The following is a 21801-nucleotide window of genomic DNA, read 5'->3' on the forward strand; positions in this document are numbered from 1 at the left end:
GGATTAGCTCACGTGCAATGCTTGGATGTGCAGCTGGCAGAGTCTGGGAGCATGGCAAAAGCTGTTGAAACAAGTGATCCAGCAGAGTGAAAGGGACACCTGAGAGATCAGAGAAATACATTGAAGAGGAGACCTAGACTATGACTGTCCAGGGAAAAAAAAAAAAAAGGAATAAGCAGAGGAAAAGATTTAGAGCTGTTGACAGAGGAAGATAATCATGGCAAGTTGTATTTTTGTATAGATTGGAGTTGATCTGAGTGTTAGAAAAGTTAGGGGAGTTTAGGAACTGTATTCAGGGAGCAGTTTTGTGAGCAGAACAACATCTCAGTGCACAGAGCAAAAGGCTGGGAAGAGTGGAAGCTGGGTGCATGTACCTTTTGCATTGACAAAAGAAGAAATCTAGTAGAAATACAAACAAACTTCTATAAATTGCATCTGTGCCCTGTAGGGTACTTAAAATGCCAACCAAGACTTGAAAAGATGTCTTGCTGCCTGAAAAAGGTAGAATTTTATTTCCCAGCCTCCTATGGAGTAATACACAGCTTTCTATGAAAAGCTCTTTTTTTTTTTTTTTTTTTTTTTTTTTTTTTTTTTTTTTTCCCCACAAAGCAGAAACTTCTGCTTATTTCTTATTCTCTGGAGAAATAATCATGCAACTTTTTCACTAAACATGATGTGGAATATGTTCAGTTTATGAAAGGGACTCTGTCCTAAAATGACATCATGTGCTTGCATTGAAAAGCTTTTTTACATTAGCACTTCTTAGAGGAAACTCTCTCTTTTTTTTTTTTAAAGTTTCTGTTGAAATATCTTTCCAGCCTCCTAATTTTTATTTGCTCTTTCCAATGCAATCAGTAATTTTTTCTAAAGTAATTTCACCAGGGTTCCTCAGGACTCACTCTCATCAGTTGAATTTACAGTTCCCTTGGACATGGTCCTTTTCTTCTCCATCTTTAATCTTTTCCATGCTTTATTAAGTTGCATGGTCTTACACCATCTTTCCCCATGCTCCTGAGAAAAGCCTGAATTAAATGATCTAAAATTTATGGCACAGTCTCCATAAATCTCTTGTTACATCTTGGGAGGTCATGAGAAAACTTTCAGGCTTTTTCAGGGCTCTTGAATCTGATTTGTAAATCCATTTCATTTTCCCATCTGAAATAGGCATCCTTGCTATTTACATTTATACCACCTTGATAAATATTCTAATTTATTGGCATAGAACTGTTGCAGGATCAGGGGTAGTTCTCCTGTGGTATCACAGGTGCAATCTTTTCATTTAACTTTCTCCTTCAACAGTTTGCTCAAGCACAAATTAGTCAGGGTTGAGCTGTATTTTCCAGTATTGACAAATAAATTATTGACTGACTTAATAAAGCAGAAGTGCACTGACTTCTAGATTCATCACACTTGGAGGGGAAAAAGATTTCAAATATTTTAGGATTTTTTCTTCCAAATAATCTTTCTACTTGTAAAAGAAAAAGGCCAGCATGTCTGGTTTTTTTTATTTTTAAAAATCTTCTTAATTGTTTTTAAGGTGTCTTTACCTGGTGCCCCAATTCTGCTGTGCAGGGTGAGAAAGCTGCTGACTGGAGTGTGTGGGAAGAGGCTGGATTATAGTTCTCAGTTTGTATCAGGGCTACTCTGTGCTCTCCTTGGTTGGCATCCCTGGGAGCCTTCTGCTTCCATGGTGTCACTGAACTCTGCAGCTGTCTTTGCTTAAGATCCCTCTTTTCCTGACAACTAAACTTTGCTTAGTAGGAAGCTGAGCTTTGACTTCTGCCTTTTGCCTTTCTCCTTTCTTTTATCTCATTGGTTTGTTTTACTTTTTCACTTAGTGTCGGGTGGGTTTTTTTCCCTATTGCTCTCCCTGAAGCAACTCCTTGAGTTCCCTGTGACTTTATCTCTTTTTCATAGATTAGAAAAACCAGACAATGAATTTTGAGAACAAAGTGAAGCAGCCCTGTGGTTCAGAAACCTTTCCTCTTTAATTCTGAAATGATCTCTGATTCCCCAGAGAAGAACACGAACTCACAGTCCCTTGCTGCAGTGGACTGACTGTCAGGCATGAATGGCTGTGAGTTCGTGTTCTTCTCACTGGGGAATCAGAGATCATTTCAGAATAATTAGAACTTCTAGAAACATAAGCTAAGAATCTCACCTCTGTCCTCCCGTAAGTTATCCCAGTTTTTCCCAGCTAGGAGCTGCAAGGAATTCAGGCAGGAGAAATGACACCAGGGAACAGCTGTAAATTCAAAGGCAGAAAGAGATCTACCAGCAAAGGGCAGGAAAGGGGAAAGGTTTCAGAAAACATTTCTGCAGTCTAATTAATAATTATTTCTGCTTCCCCAGTGAGAAGAACACAAACTCACAAATATTCAGGCCTGACAGTCCCCTGCAGCAAGAGCTCACCACACATCCAGAGAGGCAAGTCCAGCACCTGAAAGGAAAAACAAAAAAAAATACCAGAAGAAAAAAGTGATTTATTTTGCTTCAAAATTATTTCAAGTTCTAAAGGCCAACTGAGCTGGTAGGAGAAATAGTCAAAGCTCCTGGCAGACACAGGGTGTTTTCCCCCAGAGTGGATTGCAGAGGAAATGTCTGGGACTATATTGTCCCTCTGGGTGATGCCAGTTGATGTGATTTATATAATTCCATATGTTTGACTACCAAAACTTCCCAGCCCAGCTGAGCTGACAGGGCAGCACAAAGATTGTTCTCTGTGTGGGGCCCAGATTTGGGGTTCACTGTCACCTTTTCTACTTTAGGTGAATTACACCCATAGCCCTGAACTCCCTGCTCGATTCCCACTGGAATAATCTCACAGTGCCTCATGGAGCATGGACATTAGTGTGCAGAGCTGCTGCTTGAATGCTAGCTCCCATGTCTTTCCCTGCAGGAGCTCAGCTCCTTTCAGAGCCTCGGCAGTGGCCTCTGCAAGTTCTTTTCCCTCAGGAAAGGAATGCACATCCCTGCCTTCAGCACACCTCCAGTGGGACCCACCTGCAAAAGCTTTCCATCACTTCTGCACTTCCAGCTGGCTCCCTGAAAAAACTTCATCCAAACAAAATCAATCCCACTCAAACATTTGATTTTGAGTCATCTTCCGAGGGCTGTTGCTCAGGATTTAATTTCTGTGATTCTGTGAGGGAAGATTGCCTTGGCTTTAATACTGCTCGTAGATGATGTCCTCAGGCTGGAAGGGAGGGCATTTGGGGCGGCCAGGACATACCTGGCAACTGTGTGGGAGCTCTGGGAGGCGGGAACCGGGAATTGCTGAGGCCCTCTGCAGACAGCCCAAGCCGCCATTCCCGGTCAGGAATTCCCATTGGCAGCTGTTATAAATGCCTCGTTTTTTCACAGCAGCTGTTCCCTGGGGAGCTTTTGGGCTGTGGGTGCCTCTGCCCGGGCTGCAGCATCTCCATGTGCCCGGTGAGAGCAGCCCCTGGCCCTCCAAGCGCCGCCGCTCCCCCGGACTCTCTCCTCCTCCGGGGCTGCGTTCGGCTGGGGGCAGTTAAAGCCGGCTGAACTCGGCTGGCTTCGTCAGATGCCGGCTACTTTCCGCTGTTCGGCTACATTCGGTTATTTTCGTCAGACCTCGGCTATTTTCGGTGGCGATGAGCATCACATGACTTCCGCCCGTCTTCGCCGCCATCTTAGTTGTGGCTGAAGCCACTTCCGGTCAACCCGCCATCTTGGTCGTAGCAACCCTAAGGTTGCTGCCCACACAGGCGCCTGACTAAATCGACTGCCTAAACCCCCCCGAGGGGCGGCTGTGCCCACAGCCCATGTCCGCGACAAGTGTGCCCGAGCGGCGCTGTCGTCGGGGTTTTGTGCAAGCAGTCGACTAGACGTACCCGGGGTCCTTGTCTTTTCCCGCCCTTTTTGCCGCCATCTTTGGAAGGTCGGGCGGCAGCGCTGCCCCCGAGCTCACAGCCCGGCGCTCCCACACGCCTCGGGGCCGGGCCCGGGGGAGAGCTGCAGTACCGCACTGTGTCCACACGGCGGCAGCACTGCCCACAGCTCCGGCGGAGCGGAGGCAAAAAACGCGGCCAAAAATCCCCTTTTCCAAACGTCCTCTAAAATAAATGCCCCAAAAGATCCTCAAGCACAACTAAAAGAACTCTGCCACTAACCAAATTAAAACAAAAACTCCCTTTATTTTAGGCTGTATTTCAATATTTCTTCTATTATTTTTATATTTACCTGCTTTATTGGCAGGGAGTCAGCAGGAACATGAGGAAATGTGGCGCCAGAACTGTGTCCCATCAGGTTGTGCTTCCCTCTGAGGACAGAGAGTCGCTGGGCAAAGTGAAATGGATGTGAGTGCTTGGATGAGCAACCCAGAGAACAGGGAGCTCAGAATTCCAGGTGCTGATGGCCATTGCCTTCGGTCTGTTTGGTTAGTGTGTGTGAAAACTGGGATTTGGGCTGTTGCTGGGCAGGAAAGTGAGGGTTTGGATCAGGAATTGTGCAAACAGGGCCTGTGGGATGGTTGATATTTTTGTGTTTTTTACTGAGCCAGGGATGGCACAAGGACTTGCGCAGGTGCTGATCTGGCACTGGAGCTGTTACCCTTTGGAGCCATTTTAGAGGTATGATTCTGGCGCAACATTTTGGAGGCTATTTTTCAGAATTCCACTTGTAGCTGGATCTCGCACCAAGTGCATCAGCCCAGGGGAGACTTCTGACCTCTCCACACTTGTGCTCACCTCGGTACAGACCGGGGCAGGAGCAGGTTTTCCCGGGCAGCGGCGATCGCTGAGGACTGGCGCTGTGCGCAGCAGGGGCTGGTTTGGGCCGGCTGAGATGAGCTGTGTGAGCAGCGGGAGCGGGCTGGGGCCGGGAGCGGACTGGGGCCGGGACCGGGAGCGGGAACGGGAGCAGGAGCGGGTCCCGCCGGGGCCGGGCCGGGAGCGCGGCTGTCGGCCCGCGGTGCTGCCCTCCTGTGGACAGTGCCCGGTACTGCAGCCCCGGCGGCGCCCCGCACACCGCGGAGCGATGGCGGAGCGCCGAGCGCGCCCGAAAGCCGCCCGGCGCCGCGGACACGGCCACGCGGGGCTCCTCTGGCCTCTCCGCCGGGCCTAACTCCGGGACAGGACATTTCTGACAGCCCGGGCCTCCCTGTGGCTGCTGGAACAGCGTGGAGGGGAAGAGGCGAATGCCAGAGTCCCTTTGGGATGATGGAGCTGTGGTGTTTGGGGATCTGAGATCTCAGCCGGGATCAGGACAGTGACAAAGTTATATCCCCAAAAACTAGCTATTTGTAACCCTCATCCCCACCGCCTCACTGTGGGAGACTTGAGGGAATTCCCTAGAATTCAGCTGCTTTCACCCACCCTGAGGTGAGGCTCCAGTGGATACTCTAAAGCAGAAGGGGGTGGCTGGACACGCTCTTGGCTCATGGTGAGGCCGCCCCTGTGCCCAGGTGCCTTTACCCGTTATCCAGGATGGGCTCACTGGTCTCTCCAAAGGGAGAGATGAGTGGAGGATGCCCCACTGAGCACCCACAAACCTGGCTTTGGGATGGGGGTGTCCCTGGAATGTTCCCTCAGCACTGCTTTTCCTGGCACAGCTTCCCATTATTCCTTACTGGCAATAAATCACCCCTATGGGGTCCAACTGCAATGGGGTCAGGGTTTCCTCCCCTATTAAGGGCATTCTCCCAGCCCTGGAGTGCCATTGGAAAAGGCAACACGGGTGTTATCTGACCTCTCCCTGTGCTGTCAGGGCTCAGCTTCAGCAGGGACAGAATCTGGGATTAGGAAAATAAAGCACTGAGGCCAGTGGGTGCCTCCCTCCATCCCTCCAAATACTCCCTGGGGCTGCAGAGCTGCTGCTGCAGAGTGGGAGGTGGAGAGCAGAGACCACAAAGCCAGCCAGAGCCGGGCCAGGCCTCAGGGCTGTTATTTTAGGGTGATCCTGTGTCTTAGGGGTCGCAGCATTTGGAAGAACTTCTGCCCAGTCCCAGTTCTGGCTCCAAAGCTTTATTGGGGGGGGATAAGGGAGGGGGAAGCTCACTGTCCCTAGGACTGGAGGATGCTTTTCAGGAGTGTTTTCACCTCAGGGCTGAGCCTCTTGGGGAAGAGGATGTCAAAGTAGATGTAGAGGTCCCCCTTGCGCTGGGGGTCCTGGGCCAGTGGCATTCCCTCCCCCGGCACCATTTTGTAGTACTTGGGGCTGCCAAGCAAAGGAAGGGGCTGAGAGGAGCGGTGGGATGATCTCAGCGTGGGAGCTACGATCCCCAGCCCCACTTGCAGAGCCCCATGTGGGTTTCTCAGGTTATTTCCCCCACCCCTAGCTTCAACCAGGGCCTGTCCTCGTCTCCCAGGCTCCAGCATCCACCCTCATCCACCCACACCCAGCCCTCTCCTTGCCTCTGCTCCCAGCAACATGGCCCCAAACCAGAAGAGCCACCCACTGTGGGCATCCTCCTCCTGCAGCCCCAAACCTGCTGGAAAAGGCTTTGGAACAGCCCAGTGCCAGGGAGGCTCTCCCCAGTGCCCACTCACCTCTGAGCCCCGTTTCCCCTGGCACTTACTCCACAATGTCGTTGATGGGGATGTTCAGCAGCCTCCCATCCAGTGTCCACACATCCAGGGTGCATCCAGCCAGCGCCTGCCGGGCATGGAGTGGCACCAGGAGCTGCTGCTGCAGCCCCAGAGGCCAAGGGTGAAGCTCTGTCCCCTCACTCGGCCCTTTACCTTTGCCAGGGGGATGGTGGCAACATAAAGGAGGTTGTTGTCGATTCTTTTGAACCTTGGGTGAATCTTCTCTTGGACAACAAAGGTGATGTCAGCTGGAATGATGTTCGGGCCCTAACAGAGGGGAAAAAGATGATAGAACCATGGAATGCCAGGATGGTTTGGGTTGGAAGGGATGTTAAAATTCACTCAGTTCCACTCCCTGCCATGGGCAGGGACACCTTCCACGAGACCAGGTTGCCCCAAGCCACATCCAACCTGTCCTTGGAAATCTGAAAATTATTTTATACAGGGAAAACTGACACAAATTCCAGCTCTTCTGTTACTGTTTTCAGCTGGCTAAAGAGAAGGGAAGGGTATTTTCTTCCCTTAAGGGAAAAAGGAGTCTTTTATCCAAGATGACTGCTCAGCCAAGGGCAAATCCAAAACTGTTTCTGCCAAGAGGAAAATCACCCCTTTCAACTACTTTTTCTTTAACCTGTTCTAAGGAAAATCCAGGCAGGGATGGCTCCTGAGAGTGCTTCTGAGCACAGTGATGCTGAGTCTCTGTGGTGGTCACGCTGCCAAGTGCCCTCAGCAATGGGAAACCAGAACTTCTTCATGGAAGAACCTTTTCCGTGGAGTGGGCACAGGACTGGAACAGCTGCCCAGGGGAGCCGTGGAGTCTCCCTCTCTGGAGACATCCCAAACCCACCTGGATGAGGTCCTGCTGCAGGTGACCCTGCCTGGGCAGGGCTGTTGGCTGATCTCCAGAAATCCTTTCCAAACCTGACTTTTGTGGGATTCTGAGCTTACCTGGTCTCCTTCCTTCTCAAAGGTGATCCTGGTGCCGCGCTTCCACCCTGGCTGCACGTCAATCGTCAGGATCTTGTCCCTGATGGTGCTGGTCCGGCCATCCTCATTCATCACCTGAGGGTGCACAGGGAGGGGCACAGAGAGGGAGGGTCAGGAGTGTTCTGCTCACCAGAGGAAAGCTTGGAATCCCTCCAGGCATGGGGACACCACTACTGCCCTGGGCAGCCTATTCCAATGCCTGACCACCCTTTCAGTGCAGAATTGTTCCCCAATATACAACCTAAGCCTCCCCTGGCACAGCCATGAGGTGTTTCCTCATGTCCTAGAGCAGGAGAGACTCAGGGCTGGGTCCAGGAGACTGGGATAACGAGGAGGTGGACAGAAGTCACCAACGACACACCAAGGAGACACAATGCAGTGTGAAAATGGAGTTATGGGAGCCCAGAACACAAGAAGCTCCTTCTCCACCTGTCTCTGAAATCAGCCCTTGCTTCCTACCAGTTCCCACATTGCCTCCCGTGCTGAATTCCCTTTGCCAGGCTGAGCGGGGAGAACACTTGTTCAGGTCCTGCTGGGTTTGGTGCTGATCCCTCCCTGTGACAAGCTCCTGGGACAAGGCTGTCCCCAAAGCCCCAATGTCCCACACTGAGGGCAGAGCTCACCCCAAAGTCCACCCCCCGCACCCCCAGAGCCCCTACCCTGCGGGAGATCTTGATCTTCTTGGTGCAGCCATGGAACAGGTCCTCGAGGGACACGTAGAGATCCCGCACGATGGGCGGGTCCTGCCGCAGGGCCCCCCGGCCTCGGGGCCCCCCAAAGGGCAGCAGCACCTCCGAGCCATCCTCGGCAAAGAACTCTGTGTGAGGGGGCACAGGGACAGCCCCTCACTGGGGTCACAGCTGGGGGGTCCTGGGGGTCTTTCCCTCCCATCCTCTCCCACCCAGAACCACCCAAAGTGTTTCGTTTCCAGGAGCGTCTATGGCAGACTTGCTCCCTCATCCCTCTTTTTGATGGGAATCCCAGAAGGGGTCACAGGAGCAGCTGGGGAAAGCTGACAGCCGGAACATGCACCCTCAGGCCTCTCCCCCACCCAGGACCAGGGGAAGTCAGGATCTCTCCTCCAAGCACCAGAGGGATCTGAGAGCAGTTGGGCAGGAAAGCATTCCTGAAAAGCTTCATGTTCTGAGCTGGCAGCTGCCATGGCATTGTGGCAGCCACAGACAGACCCCAGCCACCCCCAAGTCTCCCAGCCTACCTGCAAAGGGGTTGTCCCCTCCAAAGAACTCCCTGAAGACCTTTTCAGGGTTGTTGTGGAACACGTATCCGACACTCCAAGGGTTGTCGCTCGCGAACTCCAAGGGGATCCCACCTTTGAGCCCCTCTTCCCCAAATTTGTCATAGATGCCTTTCTTCATAGCTTAGGGAACAAAGAAGTGTTGGGAATTGAGGGAGAGCCCCAGCCTGAGATCCAGGTTTTGTCTGAGTGGGGGCTGCAGAAGAGGGCTCCCAGGAACACGGGAGATAGACATGGGAGTGTGTGCCAGTTCCCAGCTGGGCTGTGGGTCACAGGGCTGGTCCTGCCAGGAATTCAGGACACCTTCCTGCCCCTGCAATCAGTGGAAGGGGACACTCCCCACTTACGGTCGCTGAGCACATCGTAGGCCTCCGCCAGCTGATGGAACCTCTTTGGTCCCCACGGCTCCTGGCATTTCAGTGGGTGGTACTTCAGGGCCAACTTCCGGTAGCTGAGGATGACAGGGTGCTTTGGGTTCGGGGACTTTAGAGCCAACCTCATTCCCACCCCCTGCCATGGGCAGGGGCGCCTTCCATTGTTCCAGGCTTGGAGCAACTTCCAGGGATGGGGCACTCACAGATTCTCTGGGGAACCTGTGCCAGGACCTCACCACCCCCACAGCCATGATTTCCTTCCCAATATCCCATCCAACGCTGCCCTCTGGCAGTGGGAAGCCATTCTCTGTGTCCTGTCCCTCCATCTCTTGTCCCCAGTCCCTCTCCAGCTCTCCTGGAGCCCCTTTAGGCCCTGGCAGGGGCTCTGAGCTCTCCCTGGAGCCTTCTCCTCTCCAGGTGAGCACCCCCAGCTCTCCCAGCCTGTCCCCAGAGCAGAGGGGCTCCAGCCCTCAGAGTATCTCTGTGGCCCCTCCAGATCCACTGAAGGGGACAGGAGACAGCCCATCCTCACATACAGCTCTTTTCCCCCTTCCCAGTCCCCGCTGTGGGGCACGGGGGAAGCCCAAGGACAGCCACTCAAGGGGCTGCCCCGCTCCCACCGCCACCCCCCGGCTCCCCCCGGCCCAGGGGCTCCCGCTGCTGCCGGAGGTCCCCTCACGCCTTCTTGATGTCGTCGGCGGTGGCGCCGCGGTCCAGCTCCAGCACAGCGTAGTAGTCCAGCCCCATGGCGTCCCGTTGCTATAGCGACAAGACTTCCGGTCCGCGCCGCGCGGAGCATCAAGGGAAGCGTAGTTCTCCCACTCACTTCCGCACTCTGCCGAGCCCGCTCAAACCCTCACCCCTCATCTCTTTTCTCTTAAAAATGCCCAGGTTTTCCTGGGAACACATGTATTAACACGGGTTTTATCAAAGCAGCGGTTTATTTCACTCCATACTGTGACAGTCACTTTCGCTGCACCCCCTCTCCCCCTTTATTTATTTATTTCCCCCCACTACAAACAGCATTTTTTTCAGCCACAACATCATTGCAACACAAGATCCTCTCTAAATTAAAAATTGATCCCAGTTGTGTAGTAGGAAAAAAATATGACCTGTTACAAAGACACTGTGTATGGAGCCTGGTCACCACAACAGCCTCAAACTTGTACACACACATCCCAGGAAAATCAGCTTGGAAGAGCCTTACTGACACCCTTCTCCTTGACTTGGCCCTTCAAACACTTAAAGGTCAGAAAGTTGGTATCTCCTCACTAGCCCATCCCTGCAGCACGTGTAGATTTCCTTCTCCCAAGAAGCCACCTGAAGAAGGAGAAAAAGCAGTATTTACACAAAGTGTTCTCCAAGTGACAGTTCCCAGTGAAATCCTCAGAGATGGGCTTTCCTTCTGGACTTTCACAAAGGGATGAGGCAGGGAATACCTCCTGAAACACCACTAGCTGGTTTTAAAAGACAGCTCCAGGTTTCACGAGAGTTTAGGGAGCAGATGTGTCCTCACACAAGTGCTCTTCTATCAGATCCAAAGGGAAAATTAAGTGTGGAAAAGCATTTCTCCTGCTTTGAGTTGTGCAGGTCAAACCTCAGTCCCCCTGAGCGTTCATCTGAGGGGCTGTGTTGGGTGGGAAATGGAGAACTGCACTGTGGAGCTAGGAGAGGTTAAAAACAAGGTTTTTTTGTTTTTTTTTTTTTCCACGCTGAAAGTCCAGGCCCCACTCCCTGATCTGTGCAAGCACAGTGGGATGTCTGGAATACACAGCAAGACCTCATTCCTGGCCCCAAACCCCCAGGGGACAAGATGGGTCAGGCAGCACCACTGCTTTTACCCTCAGAATTCTCCCAGCACCCTTTATCCACACTTTTCATAGGAACACAGCCCTGCCAGAGCTGCTCCACTATTCCAGACAGTTCCTGCACAATGGAGATAAAGCCAGGGAATTCCACACAGGATTGGTTTATGCAAAACATTAGGATTATTCAGGTAAAAAAAGATAAGCTCAAAAGTCAACTATGTGAAGGAACCTGCTGAGGTGAGAAACCTGAGGTAAAGGCAGCTGCCTCCTGCCTGGCATCAGCTTTCCCTGCCCACTTTCTTCTCAGGGATATCCCCACATTCCTTACCTTGTACACAGGGTCACAGTCAGCCTCGGTGAGATCCAGGACATAATCCAAGTCTTGCTGAACAATGAAGCAGGTGCCATCCCCTGCAAGGAAGGCAAAGCAGCCAATCAGTGAAACAAGCCATACTCTATTTACAAACAGAAATTCCATGGGGTCTCCATGTGCCTCAGAGACCCCATTTTGGAGGGATATGAGGGATGTGGAGGGTGGAAATTCCAAAGCAAAGAGGCAAGAGGACAATGCCCAAAGAGCACCAGGCTCCTTGACTTGATTACAGGATTTCTGTGGGCACAAAACAGCCCTGGAATTACCTTGGCTGGCAATAAATCCATCTTGGTATGGGAGCAGGGAAAGCACTGGTGCTCCTGATCTGTGGATCACCTGGATTGGAGCACTAGGAAAAGGAGCAGAAACAAGGGGTGAGGATTGTTGTTCAGAGAAGTTGTGGCTGCCCCTGGATCCTGGGAGTGTCCAAGGCCAGGCTTGGAGCAACCTGGGATATTGGAAGGTGTCCCTGCCCGTGGGAAGGGGTGGAACTGGATGAGCTTTAAGCTGCTTTCCAACCCAAACCATTCCAAGATTCTTCCCTAGGGACTGAGTTAGCAGGGAACAGCGTAAAACTCCACAGCTCAGTTCCAGTCCTATGCTGGAATGAGGATCAGGGTAAATGTCAGGATCCTAAAAAGACACTCAAGTGAGGGAAAGAAACGGGCAATGTGGGAGGGTGGAATATTGATGTTAAGAAGTTTTCTGCCAGATTTGTCTACAGGTATGTGCACACAGATTATATAAATGTAAAATTACACAAATGTTTATATAACAATACATACAGCACATCAACATAGTGCAAGAGGCTCAGGAGCTCCTGGTGCAATGGGATGCACCCCTTGGAAGTGGCACTGCCTGGAAGCACCCTCTTCCTGACTCTCTTTTCCAACAAAAACACTGCTTGTGTGCCCCAGGCACTCACTCACTTAGTGTTTCTCATATCCAGCTGGTAGATGTTCCCATCCTGAGTCCCTGCCAGAATGTAGGTGCTTGACAGGAATGTGCAGCAGTTGAAGGCGTCAGATCCAACAAAGAGGAACACCTGAGGATTTGGGAACAAACCAAGCATCAGACATGTAGGACACTCACGAGAGGGAAGCAGCAATTTATTCAGAAGACAGTACACCTGCCACTGTTTAATTTTAAATACTGTCTTCCCCGTTCCCAAGTTAAATACTGAGCAATTCTTACTCCTCACATAAAAATCTCTCCAGGAGGAAGGAGAGAGAGCACCCCTTTACTGCACCAGGTTTTGGCCTCTCCTCCAGTTTGGGTTTAACCTGGCTCAATTCCCCATCCCAGTGCTCTGACAGTCCCAGATCCTTACTGGCTGCCTGCTCTGCAGTCCTACTCCTTGAAGCTTCTTGTCCTCTCGAGCCAGCAGCAGGATTTTCCCTTCTGTCCCGACCTCACGTTCACCTGGCAAAAGGACAACAGGTAATTCCAGCAACAGCTACACAACAAATCTTGGTGGGATCAGAACCCAACAGCTTGGATCACCCCGGCTGAATTGTGGCAAGATTCCTCCAGATCCCAAGACACCAGGAAGGCCAGTAACCACACAGAGCTCAGTCTTCATCACTCAAACCACTTGATAGGACTGGTGCGCTCTGTTCCCTTCCCAAGGTGGTGCAAGGGCATGGAGCAGCATTCCAGACACTTGGGATTACTGGTGACAAAGCTAAGCAGTTTGGGGCCGGGAAATGAAGGGGGATTTTAAGGGAAGGGCCCTTACTGGGAGGTTTCTCGGGTGTGCCCAGGTTGAGGGAGTTGTCGGCAGTGCCCACGGCGATGCCGTTGACGGGAGAGCCGCAGTCAGCGATGACGCCCAGGCAGGCAGACTTCCCACAGTCCCAGAGCCGGGCAGTGCCATCCCTGGAGCACGACAGGACATTCCTTCCCCGATCCACAATGGCAGTGTCCAAAATACCTGCATGAAACCAAAGACTGTGTTCATACAGACACCTGATTTCCCAGGCTGAACTCGACTACTGGCTCCAGTCACCCCCAGCGACAGTCACACACAGACAAGTTGTGCTTCCAGAAAAAGGTGCCTGTGGAAGGCAGCAGCTCCCAGAAAACCTCACAGAGTGGAACCACCATCTGGCACAAAGGGGAGATATTACCAGTCAAATGATCAGCAACACCTCACCTCAGCCCGAGCTGCTGCTGCACAAAATTAACCTCTAATTTGTGTAGAGAAGAGCCTGGCACTTTTAAATGTTCCCATGTCCACCCCTGGATAATCCCAAAAGCAGCATCCCTGTTATCCAGCTACAGCGACATCCAAAGAGCAGTGTCTGCTGGCACTAAGATCCCTCAACTACTTTATTTTACTGTGGGCTCTCAAATTTAGATCTGAGAAAAGACAGTGGTTTTCTTAGCAGAGAACAGTCAAGTGGTCAGAAGATTTAATTGGCACTTTCCCTACAGAAGCTCAAAGGACAGGATCAGCCAAGGAAACAGACTGCAGCAGTTTGGGCTGGAGGAATAAGCAGTGACTAAAGTCATCTCGAGAGTGACTGGCAGCATCACTCTTAGCAGGGTTCTGCCACACCACCTGGTTTGGTATGGGGACATTGCTGCAAAAGCATTTTCAATGCCCACAAATAGATTATAAAACTTGGCTTGGGTGGGAAGGGAGCTTGAAGATCAAGTTCCAGCTCCCAAATCATGTAAGAACAATGGCAGGTTCAGCACAAGGTGGGTTTTTGAGTTAATCAAGTCTAGGGGAGCCAGCCATGGGGTTTATTAACCTCTCAATCGGGCCCAGCACCTCATGGGACAGGGAAAACCAGAGCCTGGACACAGCAATTGGTAGCTCAGGGAAGAGACAATTTGGTGTAGGATTTGGGGCATCTGATGCCACATTCCAGACATCAAACACAGAGTGCAGCGGAGTGCAGCCCTGGAGTGCAAATAAACACACAGCAAATGAAGCATTTTAAGGGCTCTGTACCTCCTTTGTGACCTTTAAATGTTACTACACAGCTGGCATCCTCTGCCGACCAGATCTTTAGCTGGGCATCCATTCCCCCACTCAGAACCACGAGGCCCGATGGGAAAAACCTGCAACAATTCACATCATACACATGGCCTTCCAAAAGTCTCTGGAAAAACAAAGAACTACATGCTAGTTCCATTGTCATCATCCTCATGCTGAGCAGTTGTTGAGCTATGACGCTGGAAAACTTGGCATTCTCACATGGGCAAAGGATTAAACTCAAATCTTCTGGGTCTGCATTGCTGGAATGGACTGGTCTGAATTTGGGACAGTCAAAGAGGTGACTTTGGGCCTCCTTCTACCATTTGTGGAGCTAATTGCATGGCAAAAGATACTACTTTTGCTTCTAATTACAGGTTAAATGTCTTTATCCTCTGCCAAACAAGGAGCTGACAGGTCAAGCTCCACAAGAAGGAGCTTTCCCCCTTTACTGGGAAAGCCACAAGCCAGGATGTAGGTAATCCAGCACCAAAATCTTTTTTTCCTCTCCTCTTCTCTCTTTCATAAGAAATTCAGTGCTTTTTACCATGCAGGCTAGGGGCTGTCAGTGACATGTTATTCCTGAGTACCTGTCTGAGCAACATCCCCCTTGTGAGAGGCCACCTTTTCCAACAGATTTGACTTAAAGCCTCCAAGATGTCCAATTTCAATCAGCTTTCCATTAAAAAGCCAGATTCTTCACAGGGTGGGGACAGCGTGACCAAAGTCATGGCCTTCAGGACTTCAGGAATGTCACAGACAATACAAAACATCCAAGCCAGATGTTTTACTTACTCTTATTTCTCCATTTGCAGCCTGCCATATTTTCATGGTCCCATCCGTGCTGGCAGACACACCAAGTCCTCCACCACTGGAAATATCAAGGCAGGTAATCTGCAGGAAGGCAAAAGCACCAAGAATTAGCTTTATATAATTCTGTGTAAGAATATTTCTGCACAAGAGCCTAATTCTGTACAGGGGGAGAGCTGCTAAGTACATTCTCTGCCTGTGACTCTGCAAGGCAAGGAGAAAAAGGAATGCTGAGGCAGAAGTCTGCACAAGCAGCAGTTGTATTCCAGATTTATCCCAGGTGGAAGGGAAATCTGGGCTTTTCTAACAGGTCCTGTAAAGAGATGAGAAATAAGAAAACAGATCAGTCACTGGCCTGACTTACAAGCCCACAAGACACAGTTTGAGATACTTAGGAAGCCAAATTCACAGTCCAAATTTGCTGAAACACTAAACCCTAACTAGTTTTTTTACACGAACTTGTGGCCCCTCAGAAGAAGGACATTGAGGGGCTAGACTGTGTCCAGGGAAGAGAACTGATCTGGGGAAGGGGCTGGAGCCCCAGGAGAGGCTGAAGGAGCCTGGAAAAGGGCTCAGCCTGGAGAAAAGGGGACTCAGGGGGCACCTTGTGACTCAGCACAAGTCCCTGACAGGAGGGGACAGCCGGGGGTGGAGGGATTTAGGCTGTGCTCCCAGGGAACAGGAGAAAAGAGAACAGACTCAGTCTGTGCCAGGTTGGGCATCAGGAAGAATTTCCTCACGAAAAGGGGTTTTAAACAGTGGAAGGGGCTGCCCAGGGAGGTTTGGAGTCCCCATCCTTGGAGGTCTCCAAGGAGGGCCTGGATGTGGCAATCCAGTGCTGGTGATAAGGTGGGGATCAGGCACAGCTTGGACTCAATGGTCTTAGAGGTCTTTTCCAACATCAGGAATTCTGTGAGTTGCGTTTGCATTGCATTTTTTGAATTGAATTTTCAGGCTGCTGATGCGGAAAAAAAAACCCAACAAAAAAACCCTAAAAACCAAACCACTAGAGCAGTAAAATCCCAGGACAGAATAAGCAATGCAGATGGGCTCTACCCAGGACAGGGTTAAGTTTTCCAGCAGCAGGAGGGGCAGGGCCAGGAGCCAGATGTGCCCCGATCCAACCTCTCCGTGCTCTGGCTGGGCGGGAAAACTCTCTTTTTCCCGGCTTCCTTTCTTCCTGGCCAGGTCCCCGAGGTCGCTCCTTGTCCTACTGCCGTTCCCAGTGAGTTGTTCTCGCCTCATCCCCGATCGATGGCTTTGGTGCCTCCGGTTCCCGCTGCAGCCTCCCGCCGGGGAGTGCAGGGTGCGCCCCTGGGAACACTACACTCGGGAATGTCAATCCCAAACCACCGCCAGCACAACCCGGCGCCCATCGTGCCGCACCAAGGGTCGAGATAAGAACAGCTCTGCCCACAGCAGGTTGGAAGCAAGTTTGAGCTGAGTGTTTGGCGTGTTAGGTACAGTCGCTGATCACGATGTGGCTTGGTGTGCCCATAGTGAATGGGTGCCTATACAGGTTTATAATGCTCTATTTGGTCCTGATAAAGCACTTTCAGAGTTTAGAGAGGTTGTTTAAGATTGTTATGTGCGTGGATTATGTGGTATCAACTCGTGACATGGTATACTACCTCCAGGAGACCATTAGTAATCATTCCCAGTCCTTGGAAACAGAGGATGAGTATTTTCACAACCCTTTCACCTCCTTTGACTCCTTCAAGCCTCTTGTAGCAGCTTTTGAGGATTCTGGGCTCCCTCTGAACAGTGAAAAAAAGCAGATCGTTTCTCCATCTGCTTTGCCTCCTCACTCTGGTCTACATCACCTCTGGAGTCTACATCATCTTTAGAGTTACAAAAGAGTTTATTGGGCAGGTCTTTCAGAGATCAGATAAGGATGAGTGGCATGGAAGGTGGGAGAAAATCGGCCAGGTTTTGAAGGAGTATTCAGCTCCAGTGGTTTGGAAGTTCACCCCTCAACAAATAAAGGACCCTGTTAAAGTGGCAGAATATCTGAAAGAGAAAAGCTGTGGTGGTTCCAGGGAGGAGCAACTTAGTGCACTGTGCTGGGCCCTAGCTACACTTTATCAGACACTGCTGGATACCAGCCAGTCCCCTCAGGAGGAGGAGGAAAACAGACCAATAGCCACTGTGGCGACTCGAACTGCAACTGCACCAGAGGAACAACCCATGCCGGGAGCAGTCGCTCCTGAACAGAACACATCCAAGACCAAATTAGTCTCCTTAGTGAGAGATGAAGAGGACAAAGAGGAAGCAGAGTTCTCAGAAGAAGAGGCAGAGGCAGAGATAATCAGCAAATCCCAACGTAAGCGGCAAGAAATCAGACGACGTTTCACCCGCACTCCGGATCAGTCCATACTGCTGTGGCTGTACTGCTGCTGGTGTTCAGGGGCAGATGGGGATACACTCCTAGACAGTTCTGAAGCCAAGCAGCTGGGATCCCTGTCCTGGGATGTGGCCATTTACAGGGGGATTGGGAGAAAGACAGGAATTCACAGCCTCTGGATGCGACTCGTGTCACACGTGAGGGAAACGTACACCGCGGATGAGCTGCTGGTGTACCGGGACAGGTGGAACACCAAGCTGGAAGGCGTTAAGTACCTGACAGAACTATGGCAGACATCCTCTTTGGGAGCACACAGAGCGATCAGTACCTCCATGGTCCCCATAGAGCCTACTGCACCTGGCACGTTTGGCAGGAGCTCACAAGGAGTGCGCCACAGCTCTACGCCAAGGAACTGTCATCAATCCCATGGAAGAGAGACCTAGAGGAGCTACAAGCCTGTATCTGGGACTGTACACTGACACCCTTTTCCCCGCCACAGCACAGCCTCTCCTATGTGGAAGTACAGCCCAAGGAATACGCAGCCTCCAGTGATGATCCCTACACAATATGCCATGAGAAGCTAGGAAGAAACTCGTGTCAGCTGGGGTGTGGGCATGAATTCCACAGAGAGTGCATCAGGAGGTGGCTCCAGGAGCATTCCAGCACCTGCCCCATCTGCTGTGACTGCACTGTCTTACCTGCAGATGTCCCTGAGCATCCTGCATGGAACAACTCGAAGCATTACAAAGCCAAGCATTGGAAACGACCAGTGTTTAGAAGAGTTCCCAGATAAAAGTGTTGAGGACACCAAGGTCTTAAAGAATTTAAGACTGGATTGATTTCATAACACTCAGAAGTACAAGTGAAAAAATGGCAGTAGGAGAAAAAAAATCAGAAGGATTCGGAAGTCCAAAAGAACTCAGCTAAAAAGCCCCTGGATATCAATGAGAGGGCCTGGAAGTCCGCTGATGACAAGGAAAAGCAGTATAATGCATATAAATACATATCTCGAGACATTTAAGTGGGAGAGAGCCTTTGATTAAGGAAATGATTCCTGTGCTTTTGTGTGTATAGACATAGTTGGGTAGTGTGGGATCTGGGCACGAGTAGGTGGGACAGAATGATGGGTGGAGAATGTCCTGGTTCTGGCCAGGACAGGGTTAATTTTTACAGAAACAGGGAGGGACATGGGACATTTGGGATATTTAGGTTTTGGGTTCCCTGTGGTGAGCAGATCTCTTCCCTGTCTTATACACTATGTTAATTAATATTGTCATTACTATTTCTTATTTGATTGCTGTTCTCAGTAAATTGTCCTTATCTCAACTGCTAATCTTTATCTTTTGTGCCTCCAATTCCCCTTTGAATCCCACTGCAAGGGGAGGGGGGAAGGAGTGAGTGGCACATGGTCCAGTGTTTCAGTGGGAATACCATTCCTAAACCACAGTTCCATCCCCAATGCAACCTCTCACACACAAATCCACACTCCAGGCCACCCCTCACAGTGAGGACACCGCAGACAGGGATGTGAGGCTGGCCAATGACACCCACAGATCCCCACCTCACAAGGTTACTCACACTTTTCTGATGAATCCTACAAAAACTTGTGTATGGAGCCAAGAACTTTGTGGATACATTTTCCTGAGGACAAGAAATGAGGATGCTTTTCTAGAGGAGGAAACAAGGAAAAAAGGAATTAGAAGTGCTATTAGTCCTGAAACAGAGGTTGCCAAGGTAGAACTGTGGCCTGGACCCAGCTGTGGGATCCCAGAGCCTGAAAAGTGATGGGAGGGTCAGTGTGGGACTCATCTCATGATGCAGGTGGGAAGAGATGGCTGCTCCAGCCTGGCCAGCCACAGCCCTGTGGGATGGTAGGGACCAGCTCCAGGGCTCTGCACAGCAGGAGGCTCGGGATAGCGGGACAGGACTTTGCAGGTACTGGGTGACACCTTGGGCTGTCAGAGTGGCCCTACTTTGTGCACGGGGGTGGTCACCAACCCCTCCCTCCCAGCCCTGTCACCTTGGTGACTTCCCCGACCACGAATCCCTCGGAGGCCACGATGTCTGGGACACCATCAGAGCTGAGCCCACGCCGGGTGACGCTGCCATACAGCGTGGGCTTCCCTGGGGGACAGCAGCCGTCAGCTCCAGCACCCTCACAGCCCAGAGCCCCAACACCCACGGGGACCCCAAGCGTCCCCGCCCCCTCCCAACTCAGAGAGATCCCAACCTCCGTTATCCACAAGGAACTCAAACACCCCCATCCGCTCCTAGTGCCCACAGGGCTCCCGAATGACCCCATCCCCTTTAAAACCAAAGGGATCCCTAAACCACCCCGATCCCTTTTAAACCAAGGGACGCCCACCCACGCGCACCCCCGTTTGAACCACAGGGCACCCCAGCAGCGCCGTTCCCTGCTAACACACGGGATACCCTCCCCACCAGCCCCTATACCACAGCGTGCCCCTGCCATCCCCACCCATTTCTGCTTCGCAGGCTCCTTAAACACCCTTCACCACCAGAACCCTCTCCATCCTCCCCGATCCCCTCTCATCCCCACGGCTCTCTCGAGGCCCCTTCAGGCCACTCACCGGGGCTGCGGCAGCTCAGCCAGGCCTCGCCCTCGTCCCTGCTGCAGAGAGAAGAAGCGGCTGTGAGCGAGGTAGGGATCGCTGGATCAAGGACAAGGACAAGGGCAAGGACAGAGATAAAGAAAGGAACCGTTCCCACCTCAACGCCCGGCTCCAGTCGCTCTGGATCCGCAGCGTTGCCGCCATATTTGCCGTGGTAACTGCACTCACTTCCGCCTCCTTACTTCCCATCGACCCCAGCGGGACCTGAGGAGCAGAAACCCACCAATCAACGAGCGCCGCCGCGCCGTGCCGCGCCCAGGAAGTGCCGTGCCGAGCTCCCGCCTTAAAGGGGCCGCGCTGCGCTGGTACGGGGGCTGCCTATTGGGGAGGGGGGCGCCCATCGGTGGGGTGGGGATCGTGGAGGGTGCTGGACATCCTGGGGGAATGGGGACCCTTGGGTGGTGAAGGCTGGGGGCTGAGGAGGGTGCTGGGCACCCATGGCTGGGGTAAGGTGCACGAGGAGGGTGCAGAGGGCTCCGGGTGTCCCCGAGGCCACCGCCACCTCCCTCGTCCTCAGCTCTCCATGGCGAAGGCCGGGCACGCGTGGAGCCGCGCGGCGGCGGGGCGGGCCGAGGCCGAGGAGGACGAGGATCCCCTGGATGCCAGGATCGCGCGGACCGGCTGCCTGGAGCAGCACCGGCAGCTGCAGGAGTGCATGGCGGAGCGGCAGGACTGGCGGCAGTGCCAGGAAGAGGTCCGAGCCTTCGGCGCCTGCATGGCCCGGCGGCAGCAGCGGCAGCATGGGCCCGGCCCGGCCCGGCCCACGGACTGACACCGTCCGGGCAGCCCCACAGCGATGGGGGGAGCTGCGCCCTTCTCCCCCTTTTTGGTTTTATTTCTATCCAACTGCTTGGAAATTCCACGTGCAATTACTGGGAAATTAAATCTGGAATTTATCATTCCTCGGCTTCATCTGTGCCAGTGGGATAACTGCAAGTTGGGAGGGGTGGCTGGTTTGGAGGATACAGCATCAAGCTGTGCCACGGTAGGTTCAGGTTGGACAGCAGGAGGAATTTCTTCATGGAAAAGGGTTTTAAACATTGGAAGGGACTGCTCAGGGTGGTTTGGAGGGCTCATCCCTGGGGGTGTCCAAGAACAGCTGGGCATGGCACTCGGTGCTCTAGGCCAATGACAAGGCAGGGATTGGGCACAGCTTGGACTCAGTGATTCCAGAGGTCTTTTCCAACCAAAACGATTCTATAACTGTGGATTTCCAGCCCAAAATGTCCCAATCCATTCACATTCACAGCACTCAGGCTGGGTCTTGGCTCCAGAAAAGCCCTGCTATGGATTTTTTACTCTGTGTCCTCTATGCCATCCTAAGGCTTTTCCCAGCAGTGATAACCTCATGTTCCACAGGATGGCATTTCTGGTGAGGGGATTTATTTCCTGGGAAGCCACAGAAAAATTAGGAGTGTGAGAAAAAGGGATTCCGATCTGGCCATCACTTGCTGGCATATAAGCCATGAGAAAGAAAATAAAATTGCTTTTTGCATGGTTTTTGCCAGAAGGAAGGTTCCAGGCTATTTCCCAGGGATGTGGGTGCTGGGAATACCGAGGAGCTGGGCATAGAGGCACAGGCAACACCTGGATGGCCCCTGTTTGGGGGAGAGTGTAAATTAATGAGTTATTTTCCCTCTTTTTCACAAGCTGGCCCTTAGAAAGGGGGATAAAAAGCTT

The 21801-nt window shown here is 51.9% G+C and overlaps 3 protein-coding genes across 4 annotated transcripts; 1 reads left to right on the forward strand and 2 right to left on the reverse strand.

The window, feature by feature from the left end:
- Positions 1–5013: 5013 nt before the first annotated feature.
- On the reverse strand, positions 5014–10056 carry DNAJB13 (DnaJ heat shock protein family (Hsp40) member B13). The gene is made up of 8 exons (XM_066340778.1): positions 9847–10056; positions 9141–9244; positions 8755–8916; positions 8198–8355; positions 7500–7613; positions 6705–6818; positions 6542–6618; positions 5014–6180 (listed from the first exon to the last, which is right to left on the reverse strand). The coding sequence occupies exons 1-8, from the start codon at positions 9912–9914 to the stop codon at positions 6027–6029; spliced, it is 951 nt and encodes a 316-aa protein (XP_066196875.1). The 5' UTR covers positions 9915–10056; the 3' UTR covers positions 5014–6026.
- A 33-nt stretch (positions 10057–10089) lies between these two features.
- Positions 10090–20356, reverse strand: PAAF1 (proteasomal ATPase associated factor 1). Of its 2 annotated transcripts, XM_066340776.1 has the most exons (12): positions 20219–20310; positions 20080–20120; positions 19509–19612; positions 19067–19156; positions 15130–15228; positions 14311–14461; positions 13087–13281; positions 12679–12770; positions 12278–12393; positions 11615–11697; positions 11304–11386; positions 10090–10487 (listed from the first exon to the last, which is right to left on the reverse strand). In XM_066340776.1, exons 1-12 carry the CDS (start codon positions 20308–20310, stop codon positions 10410–10412), a joined length of 1224 nt encoding a protein of 407 aa, XP_066196873.1. In that variant the 3' UTR covers positions 10090–10409. The 2 variants fall into 2 exon arrangements, with proteins under 2 accessions (XP_066196873.1, XP_066196874.1); XM_066340777.1 differs by lacking the exon at positions 19509–19612 and having other exon boundaries at positions 20219–20356.
- Positions 20319–21020, forward strand: COA4 (cytochrome c oxidase assembly factor 4 homolog). Its single transcript, XM_066340781.1, has 2 exons — positions 20319–20426; positions 20639–21020. The coding sequence occupies exon 2, from the start codon at positions 20645–20647 to the stop codon at positions 20891–20893; it is 249 nt and encodes an 82-aa protein (XP_066196878.1). The 5' UTR covers positions 20319–20426; positions 20639–20644; the 3' UTR covers positions 20894–21020.
- Positions 21021–21801: the final 781 nt, after the last annotated feature.

Source organism: Sylvia atricapilla, chromosome 2, assembly GCF_009819655.1.
Source record: "Sylvia atricapilla isolate bSylAtr1 chromosome 2, bSylAtr1.pri, whole genome shotgun sequence".
Lineage (NCBI taxonomy): Eukaryota > Metazoa > Chordata > Aves > Passeriformes > Sylviidae > Sylvia > Sylvia atricapilla.